The sequence below is a fragment of the Colias philodice genome, chromosome 19 (genome assembly GCF_061535455.1).
Source record: "Colias philodice isolate Cphi_HAF_F1 chromosome 19, ilColPhil1 Martin Lab GWU primary, whole genome shotgun sequence".
Lineage (NCBI taxonomy): Eukaryota > Metazoa > Arthropoda > Insecta > Lepidoptera > Pieridae > Colias > Colias philodice.
The window spans coordinates 1952031-1975868 of NC_143104.1; the positions used below are offsets into that span (position 1 = coordinate 1952031).

A 23838-nucleotide genomic window follows, 5' to 3' on the forward strand; every position below is an offset into this window, starting at 1 on the left:
ATATACTTTTCTAGTCATCAAATATTTTTGTTCATAGAAGCAATACATTGTTGCATTGCTGCGTGAGATTTAAATATCAAGGCACTAGGAATATTACTTCAGTATTCGTTATGTGTTCGTAAGAGTGGTGTGATAAAATTTTATATTTTAATCAATGGTAAGTCTAAAGTTATTTTTATAAAGAAAAACATTAGTTTTAGGGCTGATTTTTCAATCCTTGGTTAAAACTTATTCATCGAATAACGTAGTAAACTACCATTTCAAAAATGTATTCTAATTGTCCGTATTTGACAGTTTACAGGTGACATTTTACAATGTTCGTGTAATACTTTATTGGTCGGATAAATTTTAATCAAGGATTGAAAAATCGGCCCTAAATGTTTATTTGTATCAAATTTAGTTAAAATAACATGATAGAATTTAAATGAATGTAATCTTACAAAAGCTGTTCGGGGGTAGATATGAAAATAAGGGTAATTAAAAAAAAATGTTTCAACAGAACATTGTTTGTGTTTAAGAATCGTGTAATAAGTTTTACGAATTATCAATGTCTCAAATAACTTTTTTTTTATTTTTAAACTTATTACGTACTAAAGTACTTAATTACGTGGATTATCACCGTATGTGATTAATAAAAAGCACCATCTGCAAATTTCTGCAATTCTGCAAATTGTAAGTATTACGCAAATTTAACAATTCAATAAAATATCTCTACTATAAAAATAGTAACTATTACTACTTACATTGTATAGTTTGTCTACGGACTACGATAAATGCAAAAACGAATCCTTTCATTTCATAATAACGGACTGTTAAAAAATGGCATACGCTGTGCATAAGCTACTTCTAGAACAAAAGTTTTTTATACCTTTTGGGCCGATTTTTCAATCCTTGGTTAAAATCTATCTGTCCAATAAAGTGTTACACGTACATTTTAAAATGTCACCTGTAATGTGCCTGTAATCTTTCAAATACGGACAATTACCATACATTTTTGAAATGGTAGTTTAATACGTTATTCGATGAACAAGTTTTAACCAAGGATTGAAAAATCAGTAAATATATGTCCTGTAACTTTACTTATTTTACCAAATACAAGATATTTTGTGCTTGTTATTAATTTAAATGTATTTTTCGGATCAAAATATGTAGTTTCTTAAATCGATGAATGAATTCAAAGGATTATGAGTATTATGACGTAACGTTGCTTAAAACTTGACCAAAGTAAGTTGCCAATATTACTTTTATTTTTGAAAACAAAAAAATTGCTTTAAATAAATCAAATTTCCAATCGAGTAAAATTATGCACCAAAATTCACTTTAAATTTTTCAGACAAGTTAAGTGAAAATAAACATAATATTATTCTAACATGGTACATTTCAGAATGAATTTTCCTTTTTAGTTCGGTGCGTTCAGCCGTTAAGGCGAAGTTGGTTGCACAAAATATTTTTAAACTTCAATTTTGATTTTATTAATTAATTGTATTACTTAGGTATAATTTATTACAAACTATAACATACCTACATTTTTTCCTATACCCATATCAATTTCACTATTTGAACTACGAGTACATATTAGTACGACCAAAATTTGCAGATCATACTACGTGTGCACATTTGATCGACCAATGCGAACATATGCATTCTTTGTTACACCTCCCGTCACATCTGTTGTACACAGTACACACACCCACCGTCGCCTATTGTGTACGTACATAAATCACGTACATGCCGAATTTAATAATAATTTATTCATTGTACTTAAATGTTATTTAGCGGTCTAATTGTGACTTAAATTTTTGGATAAAATAATTGGATCTTTTTTTATTGGATAAAGTGTTGTAGAGTTGAGGAGTGTGACAGTAAACCATTAGATATGATTTTTAAAATATATTAATCACAAAAAATCACATCCATTTTTAAAATATCCATGAATTAGTAGGTAGTAGTACAGTTATACTATAGGTAAATCACAGTATAAATGTTCCAGTAGGATGTTTGAAATGTGACGTTCTATTTTCAAAAAGTTTTAACTTTTATTGTGTTTTTATTCTTACTTACATATAGGCCCTGTTGAAATATTGATTTCATTTACAAAAGTTTCTCTCTTAAAAAGCAATTACGTTTCTTACACTATACGTGTGATTTATTGCAACGACCTTTTTTCTTATCATGCACATTTGGTAAACCTATTGTGAGTCCTGTATACACTCAACACTTAGTAACACATGTTAAACCTTGTGAATATTTATTGTATAGATTCCTAGAAGTACGGGTAAGAAATACTCGAAGAGGGTCATAAATAAAGGTATAATTTTGAGTGTTATATAGACCCTAAAACAGTTGAGTTATATAGCTCTTTGTGTGTAGTTCACTCGTATCCTTCAGACTGTTAAGACATACCTTCGATACTCTATTTGAAGATAAATAAAGTGACTATCTTCCTACAACAAAGTGCTTGAATTATTTACTAAAATTAATCACACCACTATCCATAATCCCAATAGGTTATGGGCCCAGGCTACGTTGTTGATTAATTTAAATACAAATTTTATTGAGAGGAAGAAAATTAAAATTTCAAAGTGCAATTGAAAATTAGTGAATGTATCGTAAGTAAAACATTCAGAGTGAAGATAAAGATTTTATAAACAATATGGAAACTATAAAATCTAAAAGAAACATCCAACCTTTCAACGGTGAAAATTATAATATATGGAAGTTCAGAATCCGCAGTCTCTTAAATGAACTTGAAGTGATTCATGTAATCGATAAACCAGCACCAGCGAATCCTGACAGCAAGTGGAAGAAATCGGAGTCAACCGCAAAGAATGTGTTAATTGAATATTTGTCCGATTCGTATTTAAGTTACGTGAAACCAGAATCGTCGACAAAACAAATTTTTGATGTACTAAACAATATCTTCGAAAGAAAAAGTGTAGCAAAACAAATTGGAGCTCGGAAGAAATTATTTAATTTGAAGTTGGAAGAAGACACAGATTTGTGTAAACATTTTATGATGTTCGATTCTTTGATATCGGAGTTAGCATCAGCCGGTGCGACTATCTCAGAGGTTGATAAAGTGACTCAACTATTGCTTACTTTACCACCTTCTTACAATGGTGTTATAACAGCCATCGAGACTTTGTCAGAAGACAACATCACGTTAAGTTTCGTGAAAACAAGATTATTAGATCATGAAGTTAAACTTGTTAATGAAAGTCTTGACACAAGTAAAATGGTTCTACATGTTGAACAGAAAACTAATGAAAGAAAACGAAATAATAAGGAGCTTAGAAAATCATCGAAAATACGTCGTGGAATCGTCAAGCCGAAACAAAATGGTATAAATTATAAAGGGCACATTAAGTGTCACAATTGTGGAAAAAGAGGACATTATAAAAATGAATGTCGTAACTTCTCGAAACGCTTTAAGTCCAAACCAAGTACAGAAAGACAAAGGACAATTCAAACCATTCAAGCTGAGCCAGTGATTGAAGACAGCTTTGCATTTATGGCTGGAAATTTTCAGTTAACAAATGAAGGAAGTGAAATATCCTTTTAGCAGTTAGTAAGACAGCTGACAGTGAGGTGGAATGGTAAGACGGCAATGACTGGTAAGCCGAAATACAATATATCTATTCTGGAATTTTCGGTAAGTTAAACTTTATTAATTATTAAAATAAAGATTCTAATTCCGAATAAAAATATTAGCATCAGTGACGAGGTCAAATAAGAAAAGATAAATTTTAAATTATCTATTAGAAGTTTGATAAAGTTAAATTATCTAGTAGCTAATAGATGACATTAAATGAAAAGGTAGATTACCTGTTTGTGTGAAGCTTGTATAAACAATAAACAAGTGTAAATGTCATTTAATAAAATAATGTTGAAATCAGATGTTTATGGTTCTCATGATTAAAAGAAATGAATAAATCATAATAAAATTATTTTGTAATGTTTAATGATGAATTCACTCATAAGAGTGTAACATATTTTATGAGAAATAAATCTGATGTATTGTAAACCTATTTACTGATCATGTTAAAGAGAATTTATCTTACTACTTATAAGGTAGATAAAGGTATCAGTTATCATCTCACATTGCCACGAACTCCATATTTAAAATACCTTTAGGTTTTCGAATCAGCCGTATGTTGAAACCAGTAAAACAAATTTGATGAAAAGTCATCAAAGGTAAAATGGGTATAGAGCGTATAAAGTGGAGAGTAATAAATATGTGGTAGAAAGAGATGTAAATTTAAATCAAAGGCAAAGGGAGACGAGGTTGATTCAGGTTTAAATACTGAAGTCCCTAACGATTCGTTAAACTCAGTTGACAACCTTATATATTCAGTTAAAAATAGCTATATGGGTTAATCTCAGTTGGTTGAAACTGAATGAATAGCTATATTATGTTTAACTCAGTTGGTGAAAACTGAATGAATAGCTATATGTGTTAATCTCAGTTGGTGAAAACTGAATGAATAGCTATGTGTTAATCTCAGTTGGTGAAAACTGAATGAATAGCTATGTGTTAATCTCAGTTGGTGAAAACTGAATGAATAGCTATGTGTTAATCTCAGTTGGGAAAACTGAATGAATAGCTATGTGTTAAGCTCAGTTAGTGAAAACTGAATGAATAGCTATGTGTTAATCTCAGTTGGTGAAAACTGAATGAATAGCTATGTGTTAAGCTCAGTTAGTGAAAACTGAATGAATAGCTATGTGTTAAGCTCAGTTAGTGAAAACTGAATGAATAGCTATGTGTTAAGCTCAGTTAGTGAAAACTGAATGAATAGCTATGTGTTAAGCTCAGTTGGTGAAAACTGAATGAATAGCTATGTGATAAGCTCAGTTGGTGAAAACTGAATGAATAGCTATGTGATAAGCTCAGTTGGTGAAAACTGGAAGTAAATAGCAGCTATACGTTAAACTCAGTACCTAGACGAAAAACTGTAGTCAATAACTTTGCGTTAAACTCAGTAGCGAGTCATCAATAAAATAATAAGGCAGAAGGCTATCGAAGTATTGAAAATACAAACAATACAGTGCCTAAAATTTAATGACACAGACAATTAGTATTGACAATGAAACCGATATATCAGATAGATATTAAAAGCCAAACTTCATCTAATGAAGATGATTATTAGCCGTTTCATTATTTACTGTGCGCATAATACATTGTATATTTACTCCTAATTCACATGAGATAATTGAAAATAGGAATGATGCTAAACAATGAAAAATGCAATTAATGATGAACTATATTATTTATTTGTAAATAAAAAGCTTGGACTTTAGTATCAAAACCAAGTAGTACAAATATTGTATATAATGAAAATGGATATTATAAAGTACGATGAGTTCGGAAATCCATAAAAGTGTAAAGCCCGTTTAGTTGCTAGAGGTATTAGTAAAAATATCGGTTGCAACAATTTTGAACTTAAGTCTTTTAACAGCAGCATGGCTTGTTAGTTTACCAGATTGATTAAACTGCATTTTAAGTGGTCAGTTAATCGTACAGTATATTAAAATACTTGAGGGTGTGAAAAGTGAAAACACTTGTGAACCCCGATTGTAAATTAAACAAAGCATTAGGTAGCATATTGCTTAAAAAGTTGCCAGATGTTGGATTGAAATATTTGAAAAGACTATTAGAAAAAGGTTTTACAAATGATTTTAAGGATCGATTCATGTACATACTGAATAGATGAGATATCTCTAATAATATTTATACTGAATTAAATGTGGACGATCTAGTGATTATAGTGAGTGACTATTGTTGAAAAACGATGCAGAATTTAATGAATTAATTTAAAATGGGTGATTTAAAAGGAGGTTAAATTCTTATTAAGCTTTAGAATCACGAGACAAAATAATGTCGTAACACTAGATCAAAGCACATAAGTAAAAATTAAAACCGTATGAAATAAACTTAGTACAATGGGTGATCAAAATCTTCTTACATAAAATTCAATTTAGATTTTGAGGCAATGGAATCCAATGAGAATGGCGGTATTCCATTTCGAATTCTTATTGGAAATCTAATGTATTTAATTTCATGTACAATGATCTGACTTTAACTATAAGCAGACATGTGAATGAAAATAAACAAGAACTCGGTAATGTTTAAAAACAAGTAGATTAAAATTAAATATGTAAAGGAAACATATAAGAACAAATTGATAAGATACTTGATTCTAATTAGACAAATTGATAAGATAATTGATTCGAGTTAGTATTTAAAAAGAAAAGTACAACGGGTTACTTCTTCTAGTTGTATGATTGATGTACAATATGTTGGAGTACAATAAGGCAGGTTCTTCTACAGAAGCTGAATATAATATGGCTCTGTATGAAGCTGTTAAATGCAATATGGTTGAAAAAAAAACTTTAGCAGCAGGTATAAACCTGAAAACTAAAGAACCTATCTTAATATATGAATAGTAAAATGGATGTACTAGCTAACAATCCAACAAGCCTTATTAGATCCAAACATATTGACATCAAATATTAATTCCTTTGGGATCAATATGAGAAATAATACTAAAATTATTAAACATATGTCAACAGGTGTTCAAATTGCAGACATGCTGACAAAGCCACTACCAGGGAGGTTCCTGGAGTTAAGAGCGAAAATGGCATCAGAAGATTGATTAGTAAATAAGTTGTATCTTGATGTAAACTTATATATTTTTAATGATCTGATAAGGTTTTCCTGGGTTTCCCTTATCGTGAAGACAAATGTCGGATCACTATGTATACGGTTAGTAACAACCGTCCCAGACAAAGAGTAAGCGGAAGGTATGTCGATCAGTATTAAGAGTATTGTATTCAACTTTAGAATTTTGGTTATCATGATGTATTAATATAATTGTATATGTATTAATATGTAATTGCAATTAAAATTGTAACTTGGAAAAGAGATTAACTTTTGAGGGGGCGTGTTGAAATATTGATTTCATTTACAAAAGTTTCTCTCTTAAAAAGCAATTACGTTTCTTACACTATACGTGTGATTTATTGCAACGACCTTTTTTCTTATCATGCACATTTGGTAAACCTATTGTGAGTCCTGTATACACTCAACACTTAGTAACACATGTTAAACCTTGTGAATATTTATTGTATAGATTCCTAGAAGTACGGGTAAGAAATACTCGAAGAGGGTCATAAATAAAGGTATAATTTTGAGTGTTATATAGACCCTAAAACAGTTGAGTTATATAGCTCTTTGTGTGTAGTTCACTCGTATCCTTCAGACTGTTAAGACATACCTTCGATACTCTATTTGAAGATAAATAAAGTGACTATCTTCCTACAACAAAGTGCTTGAATTATTTACTAAAATTAATCACACCACTATCCATAATCCCAATAGGCCCGATTTTTCAATGCTTGGATTTTCAATGCTTGGATATTATCCGTCCAATAAAGTATTACACGATAATATTAAAATGTCACGTAAACTGTCAAATACGGGCAATTAGAATACTTTTTAAAATGGTAGTTTTATACATTATTCGACGAATAAGTTTTATTCAAGCATTGAAAAATCGGCCCTTAATCACAGCTATAAATATAATGCATTAATATAGCATAAATTGTAGAAAATCAACATACTAACTAACCCTTGCCATAAAATGATAAAACATCAAATATTTTACCTCTAATCGATCAGTAAATAATAAATATTATTAACCAAACAAAATTAAAATCATTGTTGTATTGTTGAATTAAACAAATTGAAATGGCTTTTTAAATTGATATGGTTCTAAAGTGACCAAAACGCGTGCAAAGTTTTTTATTTCAATTTCACACCAGATTTCTGAATCAATTTTATAGAAAATATTAATAGAACGAAAAAGATTATAAAACATTTATATCTTTTCAATCAAATTTAATCTCTATTCCACAAGCGAAATGTGTTATAATCCCGTGTATTAAAGCGTTAATAGTATATTCGTTCGGAAGCTAAAAGCATTTCAAAAATGAATTTGTTAGCTCTTATACAGCAGAAAATAAAACTGATTTTGGTGGCTCCTACCTTCATACTATGGCACTGATAATATGCAACCATTAATCTTGCGAAATCAATCGATGGCTTATTCAGAATATTGTAGGTATTCGGTTTTGCCATGAACCTTTCCCGATATTTACTTTGGATTTTTTCTCAATCTAGTATTTGGTTAAAAAAATTGACATCTGTCGCGGTATTTTTGAACACAAAGAACATAGTTCTGGGGATTTTGTTATACATAATACCAAGTAAAATATGTACCTACTTTTTTAAGTAGCATATTTTTATTACACTTCAAATATTCCGATAGTTGAAAACAGAAGGCGGCACGTTTAACTATTCAAACAGCGTTATCAGCTTTTATTGGTGTTGTAAAACAAAAGCCTTTCTAGCAAATTTTGAGCTAACCTATTGAACATTTGCCGACCAATTTTTTACCTGCACGTGTTTGCAAATTTTATCTCAATATTATTATTAAAATGAATCTATAGCAATCTATAAAAACTTTTATTTTTGCCTTTGGGCTGTACTATTATAACTATTCTGTGCTTTGGGTTAGAAAAAAGTATGTCAGGAAACCCAAAGGAATATGACTTTAAGCTACGCGTATAATAATCGTAGAATCGCGTAGGCGTTTTTTCTCAAACAATAAAATATTATATAGCTATAACAAAATATAAAATTGCATTAATCCAACTGAGTATTACGCGCTTACTCCGATTTCAATATTCCGCTCGAGTACATGATTGTATCTACTTAGACGAAAAATTTAAAAAATAAAATCATAATTTTATAAAAGGTTAATTAATAATTATACCTACCTAATGCCTACCTATAAATTAACAAATACTATCCGATTGTATTAAATCGGATAGTATTTGTTAAAAACCGGGTTATTTGTTAAAAACTCGCTAAAAACCGGGATTTATTAATCGTATACTCAATACTATAAATATTTCAAATACAGCTCAATATTTTTTTTAGCTTTTAAATCACGTTTAAAACTCGTTAAAAGTATATCCTTGTTTTTTATAGCATTCAATTGCTTCAGCTATAAATATAAAAAAGTTTGGAAAATCCAAAAGTGCACGCCTCATAATTTTTTTTTAATAATTATTTATTAATTATTATTTTTGTTTATTTAATAACAATTAAACCACATCGAATCAGACCCTGAAAAATGAAAGGGTTCTATTCCTGAGTATACTCAAGCGTAAGAGAAAAAAAAAGACTCGATTAGTAAAGTATTTCGGTCGCTATCGTGTTAATAGTACGAGATCCGGCTGCAGGATCAGTGCGTTCATCGGTTTTTTGCTGAAAACCGAATTTTTATGTATATTTATAATTAGGAGAATATATATCGACTAGGTTGCCAGTCAAAATTTGGCCGCAAGCATGTTTAATTAAAATTTTTCTAATCGATTTTTGGGAAAAAAATTCGTTCACTTGTTTTTTGAATAAAATGTAGTCTACATCACGTCAAATGATATAAAAATTCTAAAAAATCACGGTTGCCGCTTTTCACCTGGCCGCAACATCTTGGCAGCCTGGTGCAAACAGGTATGATTTCGATTTATTTTTACGTTCATAACGCACATTTATGAATCATATATCAAATTAAAGCTAATTTTTTTCTATTTATTATCATATATGGTTGCCTAATTAAATCCGGCCGCAAATAAGGGTTGCTGGCTTATAAAAATTATAAATATAGGATTAGTGCGTTCATCGGTTTTTTGCTGAAAACCGAATTTTTATGTAACTATATGTATTTATAATTAGGAGAATATATATCGACTAGGTTGCCAGTCAAAATTTGGCCGCAAGCATGTTTACACTCAACCTTAAATATTCAACATCTTTAACAGCCGGCAACCCTTATTTGCGGCCGGATTTACTTAGGCAACCATATATGATAATAAATAGAAAAAAATTAGCTTTAATTTGATATATGATTCATAAATGTGCGTTATGAACGTAAAAATGAATCGAAATCATACCTGTTTGCACCAGGCTGCCAAGATGTTGCGGCCAGGTGAAAAGCGGCAACCGTGATTTTTTTGAATTTTTGTATCATTTGACGTGATGTAGACTACATTTTATTCAAAAAACAAGTGAACGAATCTTTTTCCCAAAAACCGATTAGAAAAATTTTAATTAAACATGCTTGCGGCCAAATTTTGACTGGAAACCTAGTCGATGTATATTCTCCTAATTATAAATATACATAAAAATTCGGTTTTCAGCAAAAAACGATGAACGCACTAATCCTATATTTATAATTTTTAAAAGCCAGCAACCCTTATTTGCGGCGGGATTTAATTAGGCAACCATATATGATAATAAATAGAAAAAAATTAGCTTTAATTTGATATATGATTCATAAATGTGCGTTATGAACGTAAAAATGAATCGAAATCATACCTGTTTGCACCAGGCTGCCAAGATGTTGCGGCTAGGTGAAAAGCGGCAACCGTGATTTTTTAGAATTTTTATATCATTTGACGTGATGTAGACTACATTTTATTCAAAAAACAAGTGAACGAATTTTTTTCCCAAAAATCGATTAGAAAAATTTTAATTAAACATGCTTGCGGCCAAATTTTGACTGGCAACCTAGTCGACATATATTCTCCTAATTATAAATATACATAAAAATTCGGTTTTCAGCAAAAAACCGATGAACGCACTGATCCTGCGGTGGGATCTTAGACTATAACAAGAAAATCCTCCGCACATACAGACACACGGACGTCCAAGACAGAACTTTTTTAAACTGTTTTTTAACTAGTTTAAATAACAAAAATGACATCAAAAATATCATGAATGTTAAAAATAGTGTTTTTTCTTAATATGTGTGTGTATGTATTATCTTACAAGTGCAATGTATGATACATAAAGACATTTTAAGTTTGAAAAATCAGATGTTTTGCGCGAAGTGACAGTAGTACCCACCTCAACGCTTCGCTTATGAGGCGTGCAATTTTTAAAGAATAAAGCGCGTCACACACGGTGAAGATACTATGTATAATATTTTATCTTAAGATACTGTAATATTTTATATTACCGAAATTTTGTGGGTCATTTGTAACAGGATGGCGGTTCTACAGGGGTCTTAGTACGCAATGACAAAAAGAAAAATGATGGTCAGAACGCTGATACCGGATACCTTAAGATACTGTAATATAAAATATTACAGTATCTTAAGATAAAATATTATAGTATCTTCACCGTGTGTGACGCGCTTTAGAAGACATTCAAACCCGAGTCTTATGTCATTCCGGGGCGACACTTTTGACCTCTCAGCCACCCGTTGTTTCTCTCATTCATAACTAGCTGTTCCACGCGGTTTTACCCCCATTACTTCGATCCTATTGGTCGTAGCGTGATGATATAATATAGGCTCTCATTTATCGAAAAATGGGCTATCTAACACCGAAAATTTTTTCAAATCGGACCATTACTGAGATTAGCGCGTTCAAACAAACAAACACTTCAGCTTTATAATATTAGTATAGATCTCGTAAGTATATATCCTTATTCTCCTCGCTGTCGCGTTTCCACAGCGGTACATAGGCCACCCCAGATACGATGCTTTCATACCCACAGATCGTAATTATGATAAGACATAAACTGACGTGGATAAAAAGACTTGACAGCAAAGGGCCCTTGCTGATGACGTACCGTGAATGGCCGCTTTATTTTAATACAACTGTATTGTGCAGCCTGTGACGTTTCTAAAGGATTCATTGGATAATAATTAATAATTATAATGGTAGTAATGTTTGAGAGATTTAAAATGGGTAAGTACTTTAAAAGCTAAAACTAGTTTGATGACAAAGTCAACATTAAAATACTGTTGTTCAATCTTACATTATTATCTGCTCTTCAATAATTTAACTCCAAAATATACGTTAAATAATGACGTATAAATACACAAAATTTAAATTTAAGATTTTATTCAAATTGGAATTTTAAATTTCGCGCCACTACTACACATGCTGCAATGGCTCACAACTATGGAGACTATACACTTTGACTATTGGAGTGTATAGTCTCCGAAGTTCAAATATTCGATAACAGATGGCGCCACTGCACTTAATTTCCAAGTTGAAGGGTCGGAAAGTCCCTTATATCTTTAAAAACATGCCCTTTAGATTAAAACGGGAACTTTCTTGTTCGAGGGGGGATAAAGGGCTATCACACCACATAAGTCCCTTTATCGTGTCGGGACTCCTTTTTAAGTTTTATCGGCACGCACATTTTATCGAATTATTTTTTTTATATATATAGATAAATATTGAATAATATATTTTTATTTCTTATATATCTACAGTCTGCCGTGGGCTCACGAGATGAGCCTACCACTGTATTAAAATCAACAACTATATATTTCTTATTTGTTAAATATCACTAAACTATCGATAACAAGGCTGCTGATGTCTTACAACACTAAAGCGTTGCGTGACATTGAATGACGTCAATGAAAATTTCAACCTTATTTCTATGCGTTGAGGTTCAAAGTTATTTTAATCGAAAATTAACGCCCTCTGTTGTCGAATAGCCGAATTTTTTCGTATTTGAAGTTTCTAAAAGAAGCAAAAAGAAACAAAACATCTCACTTATCTAGGGATGTTATACTAAAATAAACCGTAAGGTAAATATTAAAATGCGGAATTTATCATTTAAGTTAGTTTTAACTAAAATGAAGCTGTCCAATAAAAGACATAGTTTACTTGTGTGTACTGTTTAGCTATCGGTTTAAATGTGTGGGTTTTGGCGACAGTGGTTTTCATACTAATTATGACATTATAGTACTTCTATTATAGGGTCTTGTTATTTAGATTTCTATGGATGGTACACTTTACCAAGGTACTTATGATACTTACAATTTAGGTACCTATAAAACTAAGCGAATGTAAATTGTAATAAAATCTTTTTTTTCAGTACAAAATGTTTTGTGAACGATTTGTATGTTATTTTATATCACGAAGTCTAGTAAGTTTCGAACTGAGGCGTTCAGGGGCAGCTTTAAGTACAATGCAACTAAATGTTGGAATAACTTGCCGCCTCCGTTTCGCAATATTCAATCCGTATCAACGTTTAGATTAAAGTACAAAAACTATCTTCTTCAGACGCAGTTAGATCAGCATTAGTTGCATTGTAACCTTTTCTACCAGCTAACCACTTTTATGCTGATATGGCCTTCACTCGTCGAAACTTGCTTTCCTTGGGCTCACGTCCATGGTTGTAGGTTTAAGTATATACTGTAGCGGAATCCTTATTAACTTTCATTGCTTTGTTTTATTTATATATTTATTTACCAATTTACCTAATCCCGTTTAGTGGTTCTACTTAATGTATTATGCATTAAATTCTTTTATATGAAATATATTATAATACGTGTGTGTGTGTATATATATTATAGTATATTATTATGTCTATATTTTACATTTACATTTATTTTCTTTTCTTCAATTAAAAATATATTATTATGACGAATAATTGCTCTCGGGGCTCACTGAAAATCGGTGCTGTGACGTTTTTTTTACGTCACAGATGTTCACCGAGTGATTTCCCCTTTTAATGGTATCATGCTTCACAGACTACACACTTCAATGTGTATTTTTAAGTATTGTAGTAAGTAAGTATTGTAGCATATAAGTATTGTATAAATTGTTTTTCATTATGTATGTGTGAGGCTATGTGTCATTAAATAAACGTTTTTTCTTTCTTCTTTCTTCTTTCTTTCTAGTAGAAATTAGAATAATGGAAAAAATGAGTTTGAGTCACAGGTTTGATTGGTTTGAGTTTAATATAAATATTAAAAACCCGAAAAGAAGGTTTGTAATTTAAAGTATGTATATAGTATTTCTTTCTTTACGTAATAATGTGGTCAAATGTGGTAATAATAATAACTTTACAATTGTCTGTGTGATACGGAATCGGAATAAATTTTAAATGTCAAAATACCATCAAAATTCAGATGATGTTGACGGGAGAAATGTTGTTTAGGTTATTGATTTTTGCCAATATAAAGAGTTATTTTTATGATAAAAGTTACAAAACGAGGGTGAGTCTTCACGAAAAAATAAAATATAGCAAAAAAAGAACAATTATTTTTGGTTCATGTTTTCTTATGTATTAACTACTAGCTTTCCGCCCGCGGCTTCGCCCGCGTTTTCAAAGAAAAACCCGTTCCCGTAGGATTTCCGGGATAAAACCTATCCTATGTCCTTTCTCGGGTATCAAAATATCTCTATACAAAATTTCATGCAAATTGGTTCAGTAGTTAAGGCGTGATTGAGTAACAGACAGACATACAGAGTTACTTTCGCATTTATAATATTAGTATGGATTATATGATAAATTACTTTCTTTTTGTGATTTGTTTAGCCAAACTTGTATTTATTTATTTTTACAGGTAATCTGATGTCGCTACCTTCTTCTACAGCTATCATGTCCACCCAAAAAATAGAGGTCGTGAGCCAAAAACCATTTTATTATGTTTCTAAACCTAGAGCAAACCTAACACGCAGATCACTGCGGACAATTTCTTTAGATTCAGATTTTAATAATACAAGGTGTAACCACGTTCATCCCCCTACACAATACCAACAACAACCATATCCTTTATATCCTACGTTAAATAAAATACGACAACCCTTGTTTTCAAGGCAGCAATGCCAACAGGTCTACTATTTTCCGAATTATTTATCCCACTTCGAATCATCAATATGCAATGTAAACTCAAATTCCGAGATTTGTAAAGTATTAAAAACAAATAACATATCCGCTGTTAATGGAATAGCTAACGAAGAACCAAATACAAACAATAATATTAAAAGCAGTACAAACAAATCAAATAAAGCAGTAGAAGGTAAAGAAGTAATCGCAAAAATAGGAAAAGCTGACAAAATTAAGATATGTCCAAGAAAGTATATTGAGAGAAGACAAAACAGTAATGACAAAATTAATGTTAAAAATGTTAAAGCAGATGACTTAAAGAAAGAAGTAAAAGCTGGTCAAAAGGACCCAGTTTTAGTAGACGTAAAAACACCAGCTAATGTTTCGAACACAGGATATTCACCACCTATATTACCGATACCTACATATGAAGAGGCTTTAGACATGTGGCATTTCCCAACTGCTGCTTATCTAGAATATGTTTACGCTTATTCTAAGTTGATAAAGTAACAAGGGAACAATCTTTATACTATGAAGATTGATAGTAACAATAAAACGGAAACAGCATTGATGATATTAAACTAAGAATTAATTTTTGGAACTAAGAAGGCAATTTTTTGTCGTCAAAAAAGTTGTTAGTTTAATAAAAGGTTGATATTGTAAGGTAGGCTTTATATAGCTAACATTTTTGTGTTATCACGGAATCTTTCATCACGGGTAAGAGATATACGGGTAGTAAGATTTTACAATATAGGTAACTCACGAAATTCTATATGATAATTATATGTTATTACTACTATTACGGCTTCAATTTTTCTTTTTTTTCATGTTGCTGTTTTTTTTTATTTATATAAGTGGTTAATTTACTCGAGTTAACTTTGAAAATTTGTGAAATTTTCATGTCATTCTATACGTATATTTTACTAGATTTCCGCCCGCGGCTTCGCCCGCGTTTTCAAAGGAAAACCCGCATAGTTCCCGTTCCCGTGGGATTTCCGGGATAAAACCTATCCTATGTGTTAATCCAAGTTACCCTCTATATGTGTGCTAAATTTCATTGTAATCGGTTCAGTAGTTTTTACGTGAAAGAGTAACAAACATCCATACATCCATACATCCATACATCCATACTTACAAACTTTCGCCTTTATAATAGTATTAAGAATTAAGATTAAGATTAAGATTACTTTAAGCTGTTTATATAAAGACCCAATTCGCTAAATATTGTTATCTTCAATTATGAAAATTTCGTTACAACCAAGAAGTTACATATAAACATTTTCTTTCTTCTTTCAATTATGCATATTTAGTTATTGTTTTTGTTAAAGTTGTCCATTTGATTGTTTGCAGAAGTTTATTGAGTGTGCGACAAATTGTTTTCTCAAGACTTCGCTAATACTATGACTTTAATAATAAGATGTTGACGTAGGTACACGTAGGTACCTATTCTCTATTTGTTTTAATATAATATATTAATAGTTGAAATGTTAAGCACGGTCGTATGACTTAAAACTAGATTAAGCATCATAATAATATTCACTGTTCATCACATTTTGGAGAAATTCTTATTTATCTATATGTTGATATACAACTTCTCTTAAAATGTATAAATACGAGAATTCTTAAGTTTATTTCATAATATAAGTATTAAATCTCCAAGCTTATAATATTATATCGTTTCAAAAAACCTAGAAGATAAAAATGCCTGTATAAACAAAAGTGAAGCAACAACTTCCTTAAAATATATAATTATTATATGTAAGTTTGTTTATACCTGGTGGATGTTCTTTGCGTTCTTAACCCTTAAATTGTCACCCCTAGATAACTTGTGTGTATAATGTCCAAATTTGGAGGATGTGTTGGAATTAGGATAGAAAAGAGGAAAATGAAAAAAAAAATTAAAAATTTTATTTTTTTCTATGGTTTTCACTATGTCACATAAAACGGACATTGCCAATTATATGTACATGTTCGAACCGTCACATATAACGGACATTGCACATTATTCCTGCAACCGTGGTACATGAATACAATGCACATTTTCAGCTCTGTAATTCAAAATTATTATCAAATTATAATAATGGACGATCTAGTATTAGCTTTTCAAACATCTGTCTTAAAATATTGGTTAAAACTTTAACGATATCGTTAAAAATAATGGATTTTAAAAAACGACACTACCAAAAATCACAGCCTAAGAATATGCTAAGAATTGGAATAGAAATAGTATTTCATAGCCTGAAAACTTATCTAATACACCAAGAAAGTCCTCTTCCCATTCACTAAATTGTACAGATTGAAATGTGTTTGCTTCATCGTATGCAAAGAAGTCGTATATACCATGTCTGAAGTACCAAAACAAATACGAAATTTAATTAGCTTTTTTTTTGGATTCTTTGACATATATATCCATTTGCTGCCAGTTTTTTAATTTGTAAGGTATTATTATTTAAATTTTCAAACATTGGGTGGTATTTCTGGTAAGTAACATGATGCTGTGGCTGAAGAACTACTGAGAAGTAGGGAAGATTCATCTGGCACCGCATGTAATGGCTGTAATTCTGCAGCAATAATATTTTGTTGATGGTAAAAATTCTGACTTTTTGGGTCTTCATTGTGTCTCAAATCAATATGTCGTATAATTCCGGAGGTATGGTGCTGGGGGTAAATGATTGACACTGTTATCATAGTGAAATCACTCCCGTAGGTCTACATTTCCTTCGAAATCGTCATCTCAACTCAATACCAGACTCTTCAGCTTCCGCCAGAGGTAGTGAGGGAATTTTTTATTGATTGCCAAGTCATGCTCCTGTAAAACATAATAAAAATAGAGAAAAATATATCAAAATGAAGACGTTGAAAATGAAGGGCCTTATTGGCAACGTCCGTTACATAGGACATGTGAAGAATACCCTAGTGTATACTCCAAGTTGTCAACGTCCGTTTTATAGGACATCATAAATAAACTAAGATTTTTATTCCAAATATTGTAAAATATGTAAAAATTATGTCAAAATACTAAACTTACAATCGTATTCTAACTAATAATATAACATTATAAGCAAAATAGCCAAAATACTTACAGTTATTACCAATTTTATCAGGAGAGTCAAAAGATCCGTTTTTTGCAAATTTCAAATGGTCACCATTCACGACTGTACTTCGCTTCGCTAACGAAACCTGCATGTACGCGAAGGACATAGCTAGTACCTTCCCAATATACCAATTGGCAATGCCTAGGTCTACTGTAACAGCGCCAGCATGTGTGTAAATACTATGTCCTTTAAAACGGACGAAATCAATTTAAGGGTTAATTAAAACAACTTTTCAATGTTACAATTTTGTTTCATTTTCATAATAATTATCTAACACAATGATGAGATTGAATGATATATTTTTATTTAAGTAAAAATATAATTGACTTTTTTCGAAACCTCTGTGTAACCGAAGGTTTCCAAATATGTAGTACTATTTTAATAAAGATTAATCAAGTTTTTGCATTGTGCCTGATAGCAATAAAATTTAAAGAAAAGAAAAAATTCAATCACGAGGTGGGATTCGAACCCGCGTCTATTTGCCATACCATAGCAATGCCTAGACACTCGGCCACCCGTGAAAAAAAAGAATAATCAGATGTAGTTTGTTTAGAACAAATACCAAAGAATGATTCATACAATCGTCTTTCGAAACCTTATTCGTTGAAAATAATCTAATTGGAACCTCTAGAAATTTTAAAAATTCACTCAATAATAGGAAAGTTTAAAACTGTAATCATTGGTAATTGTTTCCACGATTAATCGAGTTCTCTTCGTGACTACGCATTTTATAATTGTTAAAGGTCTCATAATTTTGGAGCAATTTAAATTTCGTTTAGTTTGCTTTCAAACTTTTTTAAAGGTCTGATGATTCCGTATCCTTTAGATGAGTGTTTAATCTCTAAAATGGTACATAATGATATTATTTTATAGAATTTAAAATATATATGAAAATTAAAAGTAAAAAATCCAACAATTTTGTAGGTGAATAGATTTGTAAATAATTACATTTAAAAATTATAGTCCGATTTGAGTCCCACCAGTCATCACACGATTTTCGTAGGAATTGTCGACTGTAAATTGGGTAAAAATTTATTTTATTTCATACCGACTTGATAGGTTTTCTTACCCGTTTAATTATTTTCCAAGAGAACCCTAAATACGTATTTAAATATTCTACAACTTTTAATTGTAACATATCCTATAAAAGAAACTTTAAGAACGTTCAACTGTAATCATGGCGCCTTTGCGACAGAATAACTCTCAACAATATTACATAAAGCTGATTTGTAACATCCTGTATTATTGTGGCTTAGAAAACTGTTGGTATGAAGAAAGAAAAAGTACTAAACTAAACAGAAACCTATACAGAGCTTGGTCTATTTTTGCCAATGTCTTTGGAATCATCATTATTCTGAACGAAGTCTTAGCAAATATGCGAACAGATTTAACACCAAAAGAAAATAATGATCTAATGCAATTCACATTTGGACACCCTACAATAAGCGCAAAGATTGTAATACTGTACATAAAAAGGGAAGAAATAAAGGTGTTCTTCAAGAGAATGTTAGATGATACGAGGAACTCAGTAGAAGATATAGAAAAGCACGCTGTTAAGAGAGCACTTTTTTATTGCCTTGTGTTGATCAGCGTATTGTCTCTGGCTCTGTTTTTTATTGTAGTTGATGCTGTGAGAGCATATATAGTACAAGGTTAGTTATATTTGATAAAGGAATTAGCTAAAAAGCTATCTAGATCATTTGGTATACGTTCAATACCCTATACATAATATTGCATATCTTCTTCTATAATATAAAAATGAATCCCAAAATGTGTTGGTAAGCGCATAACTTGAGAACGGCTGAACCGATTTCGTTAATTCTTTTTTTATTATATTCCTTGAAGTACGAGGATGGTTCTTACATAGAGAAAACGTAAATATGTACCACGGGCGAAGCCGGGGCGGACTGCTAGTCTTATATATAAAAATGAATCGAAAAATGTGTTGGTAAGCGCATAACTTGAGAACGGCTGAACCGATTTCGTTAATTCTTTTTTTATTATATTCCTTGAAGTACGAGGATGGTTCTTACGTAGAGAAAACGTAGATATGTACCACAGGCGAAGCCGGAGAGGACTGCTAGTCTTATATATAAAAATGAATCGCAAAATGTGTTGGTAAGCGCATAACTCGAGAACGGCTGTACCGATTTCGATAATTCTTTTTTTATTATATTCCTTGAAGTACGAGGATGGTTCTTATGTAGAGAAAACGTAAACATGTACCACGGGCGAAGCCGGGGCGGACCGCTAGTGTATTATAAAAATGTCCTAAAATTCAGAAACTGTTGCACCGATTTTCATTCTGGTTTCACCAATGAAACTATTCAAAACCACACTAGTGGTTTACGAGGACACTTTAAGTAAATGAGTTTCTAAGTTTTAACATAATATAATTTGTTAAGTTTTAGACAGCATGGGTGAAATGGGCGAAAAGGTCTTTATAAAACAGATAGCATATTAATATTATAACATTACAGGTATACCAATAAGAACAGAAGTGATATTTTACCCAACAGCATCAGACACAGGCATATTTGTGAACATACTACGCGTGTTCGTGGAAATACATTTCTGGCTATTCATCATAATAATGACGTCAGTTGACTGTCTGTCCCTCTGCTCTTTAGTCTTCCTTGGCTTTAAGTTCAGAGGCGTCAGGATTTATTTTGAGAAACTTGGGGAAAAATTCAATAAACCTACATTTGTTAGTGAAGAGTTTGAAAGAGATTTCATAGTTGGTGTCCAGTTACATGAAGACGCTTTGTGGTAATTATATTTGTGGCTAATATTGTATGGCTACTTTGAACACGTAAAGTCGCCTCATTCTTACAGACTTTTATAAAATTTTTATTCTATTTGCTCTCATATTTTGGGCTAATCAGCCTGAACTCGATTTACTTTCATTTAATTTCTTATGTCTATTATTTATTTGTTGTTTGTTTATGATATTACATTTATATATTGCCACTTTCTTGATTAAACGGGCTGCAAATTCTTTTGTTTTTAGGTGTGCCCGTAACGTTCAAAAATCAATGGGATATATTTATAGTGTACAAATTGTTGAAAGCATTACGCTATTAGTTATATCTCTATTGCGATTAGTTGTGAGTATTATATCCTACTAATAAATGCGAAAGTTTGTGAGGATGTGTGTGTGTTTGTTACTCTTTCACGCAAATTCTACTGAACCGATTACAATGAAATTTAGCACACATATAGAGGGTAACTTGGATTAACACATAGGATAGTTTTTATCCCGGAAATCCCACGAGAACGGGAACTATGCGGGTTTTCCATTGATAACGCGGGCGAAGCTAAAGCGGGAAGCTAGTTGTAAAATAAAAAACTTTTGGTTTTGGCTTTTTCTAGTCATGCGTTTTATTAAGTTTAACTTGAATATTTTGATCTGCCTTCAAAGCTCTTCTTATTGTACTAACTAGTAATAAAACATTATTTATGTGTGTTTTTATAATGAAACCGCATTAATAAAATTTCATTATATTTAATTTTCAGGGTGCTGGCCATGCTAATCCAACACTGTTTTTTGTTGGAATGACAGCTACCATTTGCCTGGTGATACTGACAGGATCTTATATGATGGACGCTGCTGATGTTACTCACGAGGTTTCTCTTACATTGCTTTTTTGTTTGTAATTGTAACATAAATTTTGGCAAGAGAATGCTCAGTATTTGGGCAGAATTTGGTTCATATCAAACACTTTTAATGTTGGCAACAGTTCACGATTACAAAACCGTCGAAATCATAAATTTTACTTAGCATTGGGTTTATTCTATTTTGTTGCAACTGTCCACTCTGATAAATTACAAAAAATAGGAACTCGCTTCCCTTACGATTATCTCACTTTCTTTTTCATACCAAGACAAATATATAATACGCAAGACAAACAAAGACAAATACACAAGATAAATTCATCAGTATTATCAACCATCGTCTACACTTATTTTATAAATATTGACCTTCAGGCTTATACCTTTTTTATTGTCAATAGGGAAGCGTTTGACCTGGTTTGACCAAAATATATATAAATCTGCGTTGCATTCAACTCTCATTTTAAATCCATTTAACGTTATACAACCTACAGGCTTTACAAATATCAACTGCAATTTTCCACTGCGGTTGGGAGAACGTCAAGGTGGGGCCTGGTCTGCGCACCACCATAGTGCTGGCTCTGCAGAGGAGCCAGGATCCCGTGTACCTGACTGCTTTTGGAGTTATCAAGCTTTCGTATGCTAGTTTTATTTCGGTAAGTTTTGCAGAATTAAGATGAGATGAGCAATTATTTGACAGATACTAGCAATGATATTACAATAAGATACAGTTAGGCTACCAACTTTATAGAATACATTTATAAACAGAAAAGTCAATTCTGGCTACTTAACGACATTTCAATGTGGTGTTACCGGAGCACTATTAGGCTACAACTACTACTAGGCTATCTTTACTTTCAATTATGATATTACTAGCTTTCCGCCCGCGGCTTCGCCCGCGTTTTCAAAGAATAACACGTTCCCGTAGGATTTCCGGGATAAAACCTATCCTATGTCCTTTCTCGGGTATCAAAATATCTCTATACCAAATTTCATGCAAATTGGTTCAGTAGTTAAGGCGTGATTGAGTAACAGACAGACAGACAGAGTTACTTTCGCATTTATAATATAAGTATGGATTTGTTATTAGCGATGAAGTTGCTTATATTTTGTTTTGTGTGAATGTATTTCATACAAAAATATTATGGGAACATAGAGCCTTCATGTATTGGTGTTACTTTTTAGTTTTACATAATATTGTTATTTCTCTATGTTACTGTTAACTTTTTGAGTCGTTATTTTCCGAAATAAATTTAAATCCAAAGGATGAAGTATGGCACTTAAAAGTTCTTAGACAAGTTAGTATGTTTGTTAGGGAAGGAAGTCAGCAAATAATTTTAGAAGGAAAATGCAAAAATATGCTAACGATGTATAGACGCAGTTATTTAATGAAAAAAAAAGATTTGATATATTTTATGAAATGGAGTTTATATAAAGTAGAAAAGTTGAATATGTTTCATTCAAAACAGTTTTTTTTATTAATGGTATTTTTTTCTTTACAGATTCTCCGATCGTCGTATTCATTCTTTGCGGTTATGTATTAGTAATTAGGGTTTATTTCGAAAAAAATTGATGTACCTACACAATATAATTAATATTGGAAATAAGAAGAAATACAAATAATGCTACTTTTCCATACTAATATAATACAACTGAATAGTTTGTTTGTTTAAATTTAAACAGTAGATCTTTGCAAAGTTAGTTCATAAATTAAAAGGATATTTTGCGCATTCAGTTTTATATTTATAAGTAACCTATTTATGAAAATTACATTTTATACTTTTACCTTAATTAAGTTTGTTTTTAATTTCTTCTGGATAGTAATTTCAGTCTCTGAATTAAGTCATAAATAAAATTAAAGTCTATAATTGATATATTGGAGCGTAAACTACAGGATTTTCCCGTTTGAATGTTTTTAAAAGCGTTGCCTCTGATTTATGTTAACTGCTCTGTGTTTACTCTAATTGTGAAATATGATACGAGTTTTTTCAATTAAAATGTTAGTTATGAGAACACAAGCGAAGTGAATACTGACATCTATTGGTGCGGCTTTCAAATATGAAATAACGCTTTTAATTATTTTCTGAAAATGTCTCTACTAAGTACGTGAAAATTGGTTAAAGAGTATGGTTATTATAATTACAAATTAATGAAATTTTGAGCATATTGAAACAAGTTTACGGTATATTATACTATGTCATTTATATGTACTTATATTTAATCTATCTTTATTTATGAGAAACACGGATTATAGTTAGACTACTTATAAGTTGTAACTCAAGATATGCTGTACGGATTTCGATTATTGTTGTTTTATTTATCACTATCATCACTACATAGTATAAAACAAAGTCGCTTTCGATGTCCCTATGTCCCTTTGTACGCTTAAATCTTTGAAACTACGCAACGGATTTTGATGCGGTT

At 31.2% G+C, this 23838-nt stretch overlaps 2 protein-coding genes across 3 annotated transcripts; both read left to right on the top strand.

The window, feature by feature from the left end:
- The first annotated feature begins 40 nt into the window (after window positions 1-40).
- On the top strand, window positions 41-16499 carry LOC149479797 (uncharacterized). Of its 2 annotated transcripts, none has more exons than XM_089707432.1 (2): window positions 41-157; window positions 14445-16499. In XM_089707432.1, the coding sequence occupies exon 2, from the start codon at window positions 14453-14455 to the stop codon at window positions 15215-15217; it is 765 nt and encodes a 254-aa protein (XP_089563558.1). In that variant the 5' UTR covers window positions 41-157; window positions 14445-14452; the 3' UTR covers window positions 15218-16499. The 2 variants fall into 2 exon arrangements, with proteins under 2 accessions (XP_089563558.1, XP_089563559.1); XM_089707433.1 differs by lacking the exon at window positions 41-157 and adding an exon at window positions 264-672.
- A 2480-nt stretch (window positions 16500-18979) lies between these two features.
- Window positions 18980-22986, top strand: LOC149479798 (uncharacterized). The gene is made up of 6 exons (XM_089707326.1): window positions 18980-19454; window positions 20283-20571; window positions 20813-20909; window positions 21319-21429; window positions 21909-22070; window positions 22917-22986. Exons 1-6 carry the CDS (start codon window positions 18980-18982, stop codon window positions 22956-22958), a joined length of 1176 nt encoding a protein of 391 aa, XP_089563452.1. The 3' UTR covers window positions 22959-22986.
- Window positions 22987-23838: the final 852 nt, after the last annotated feature.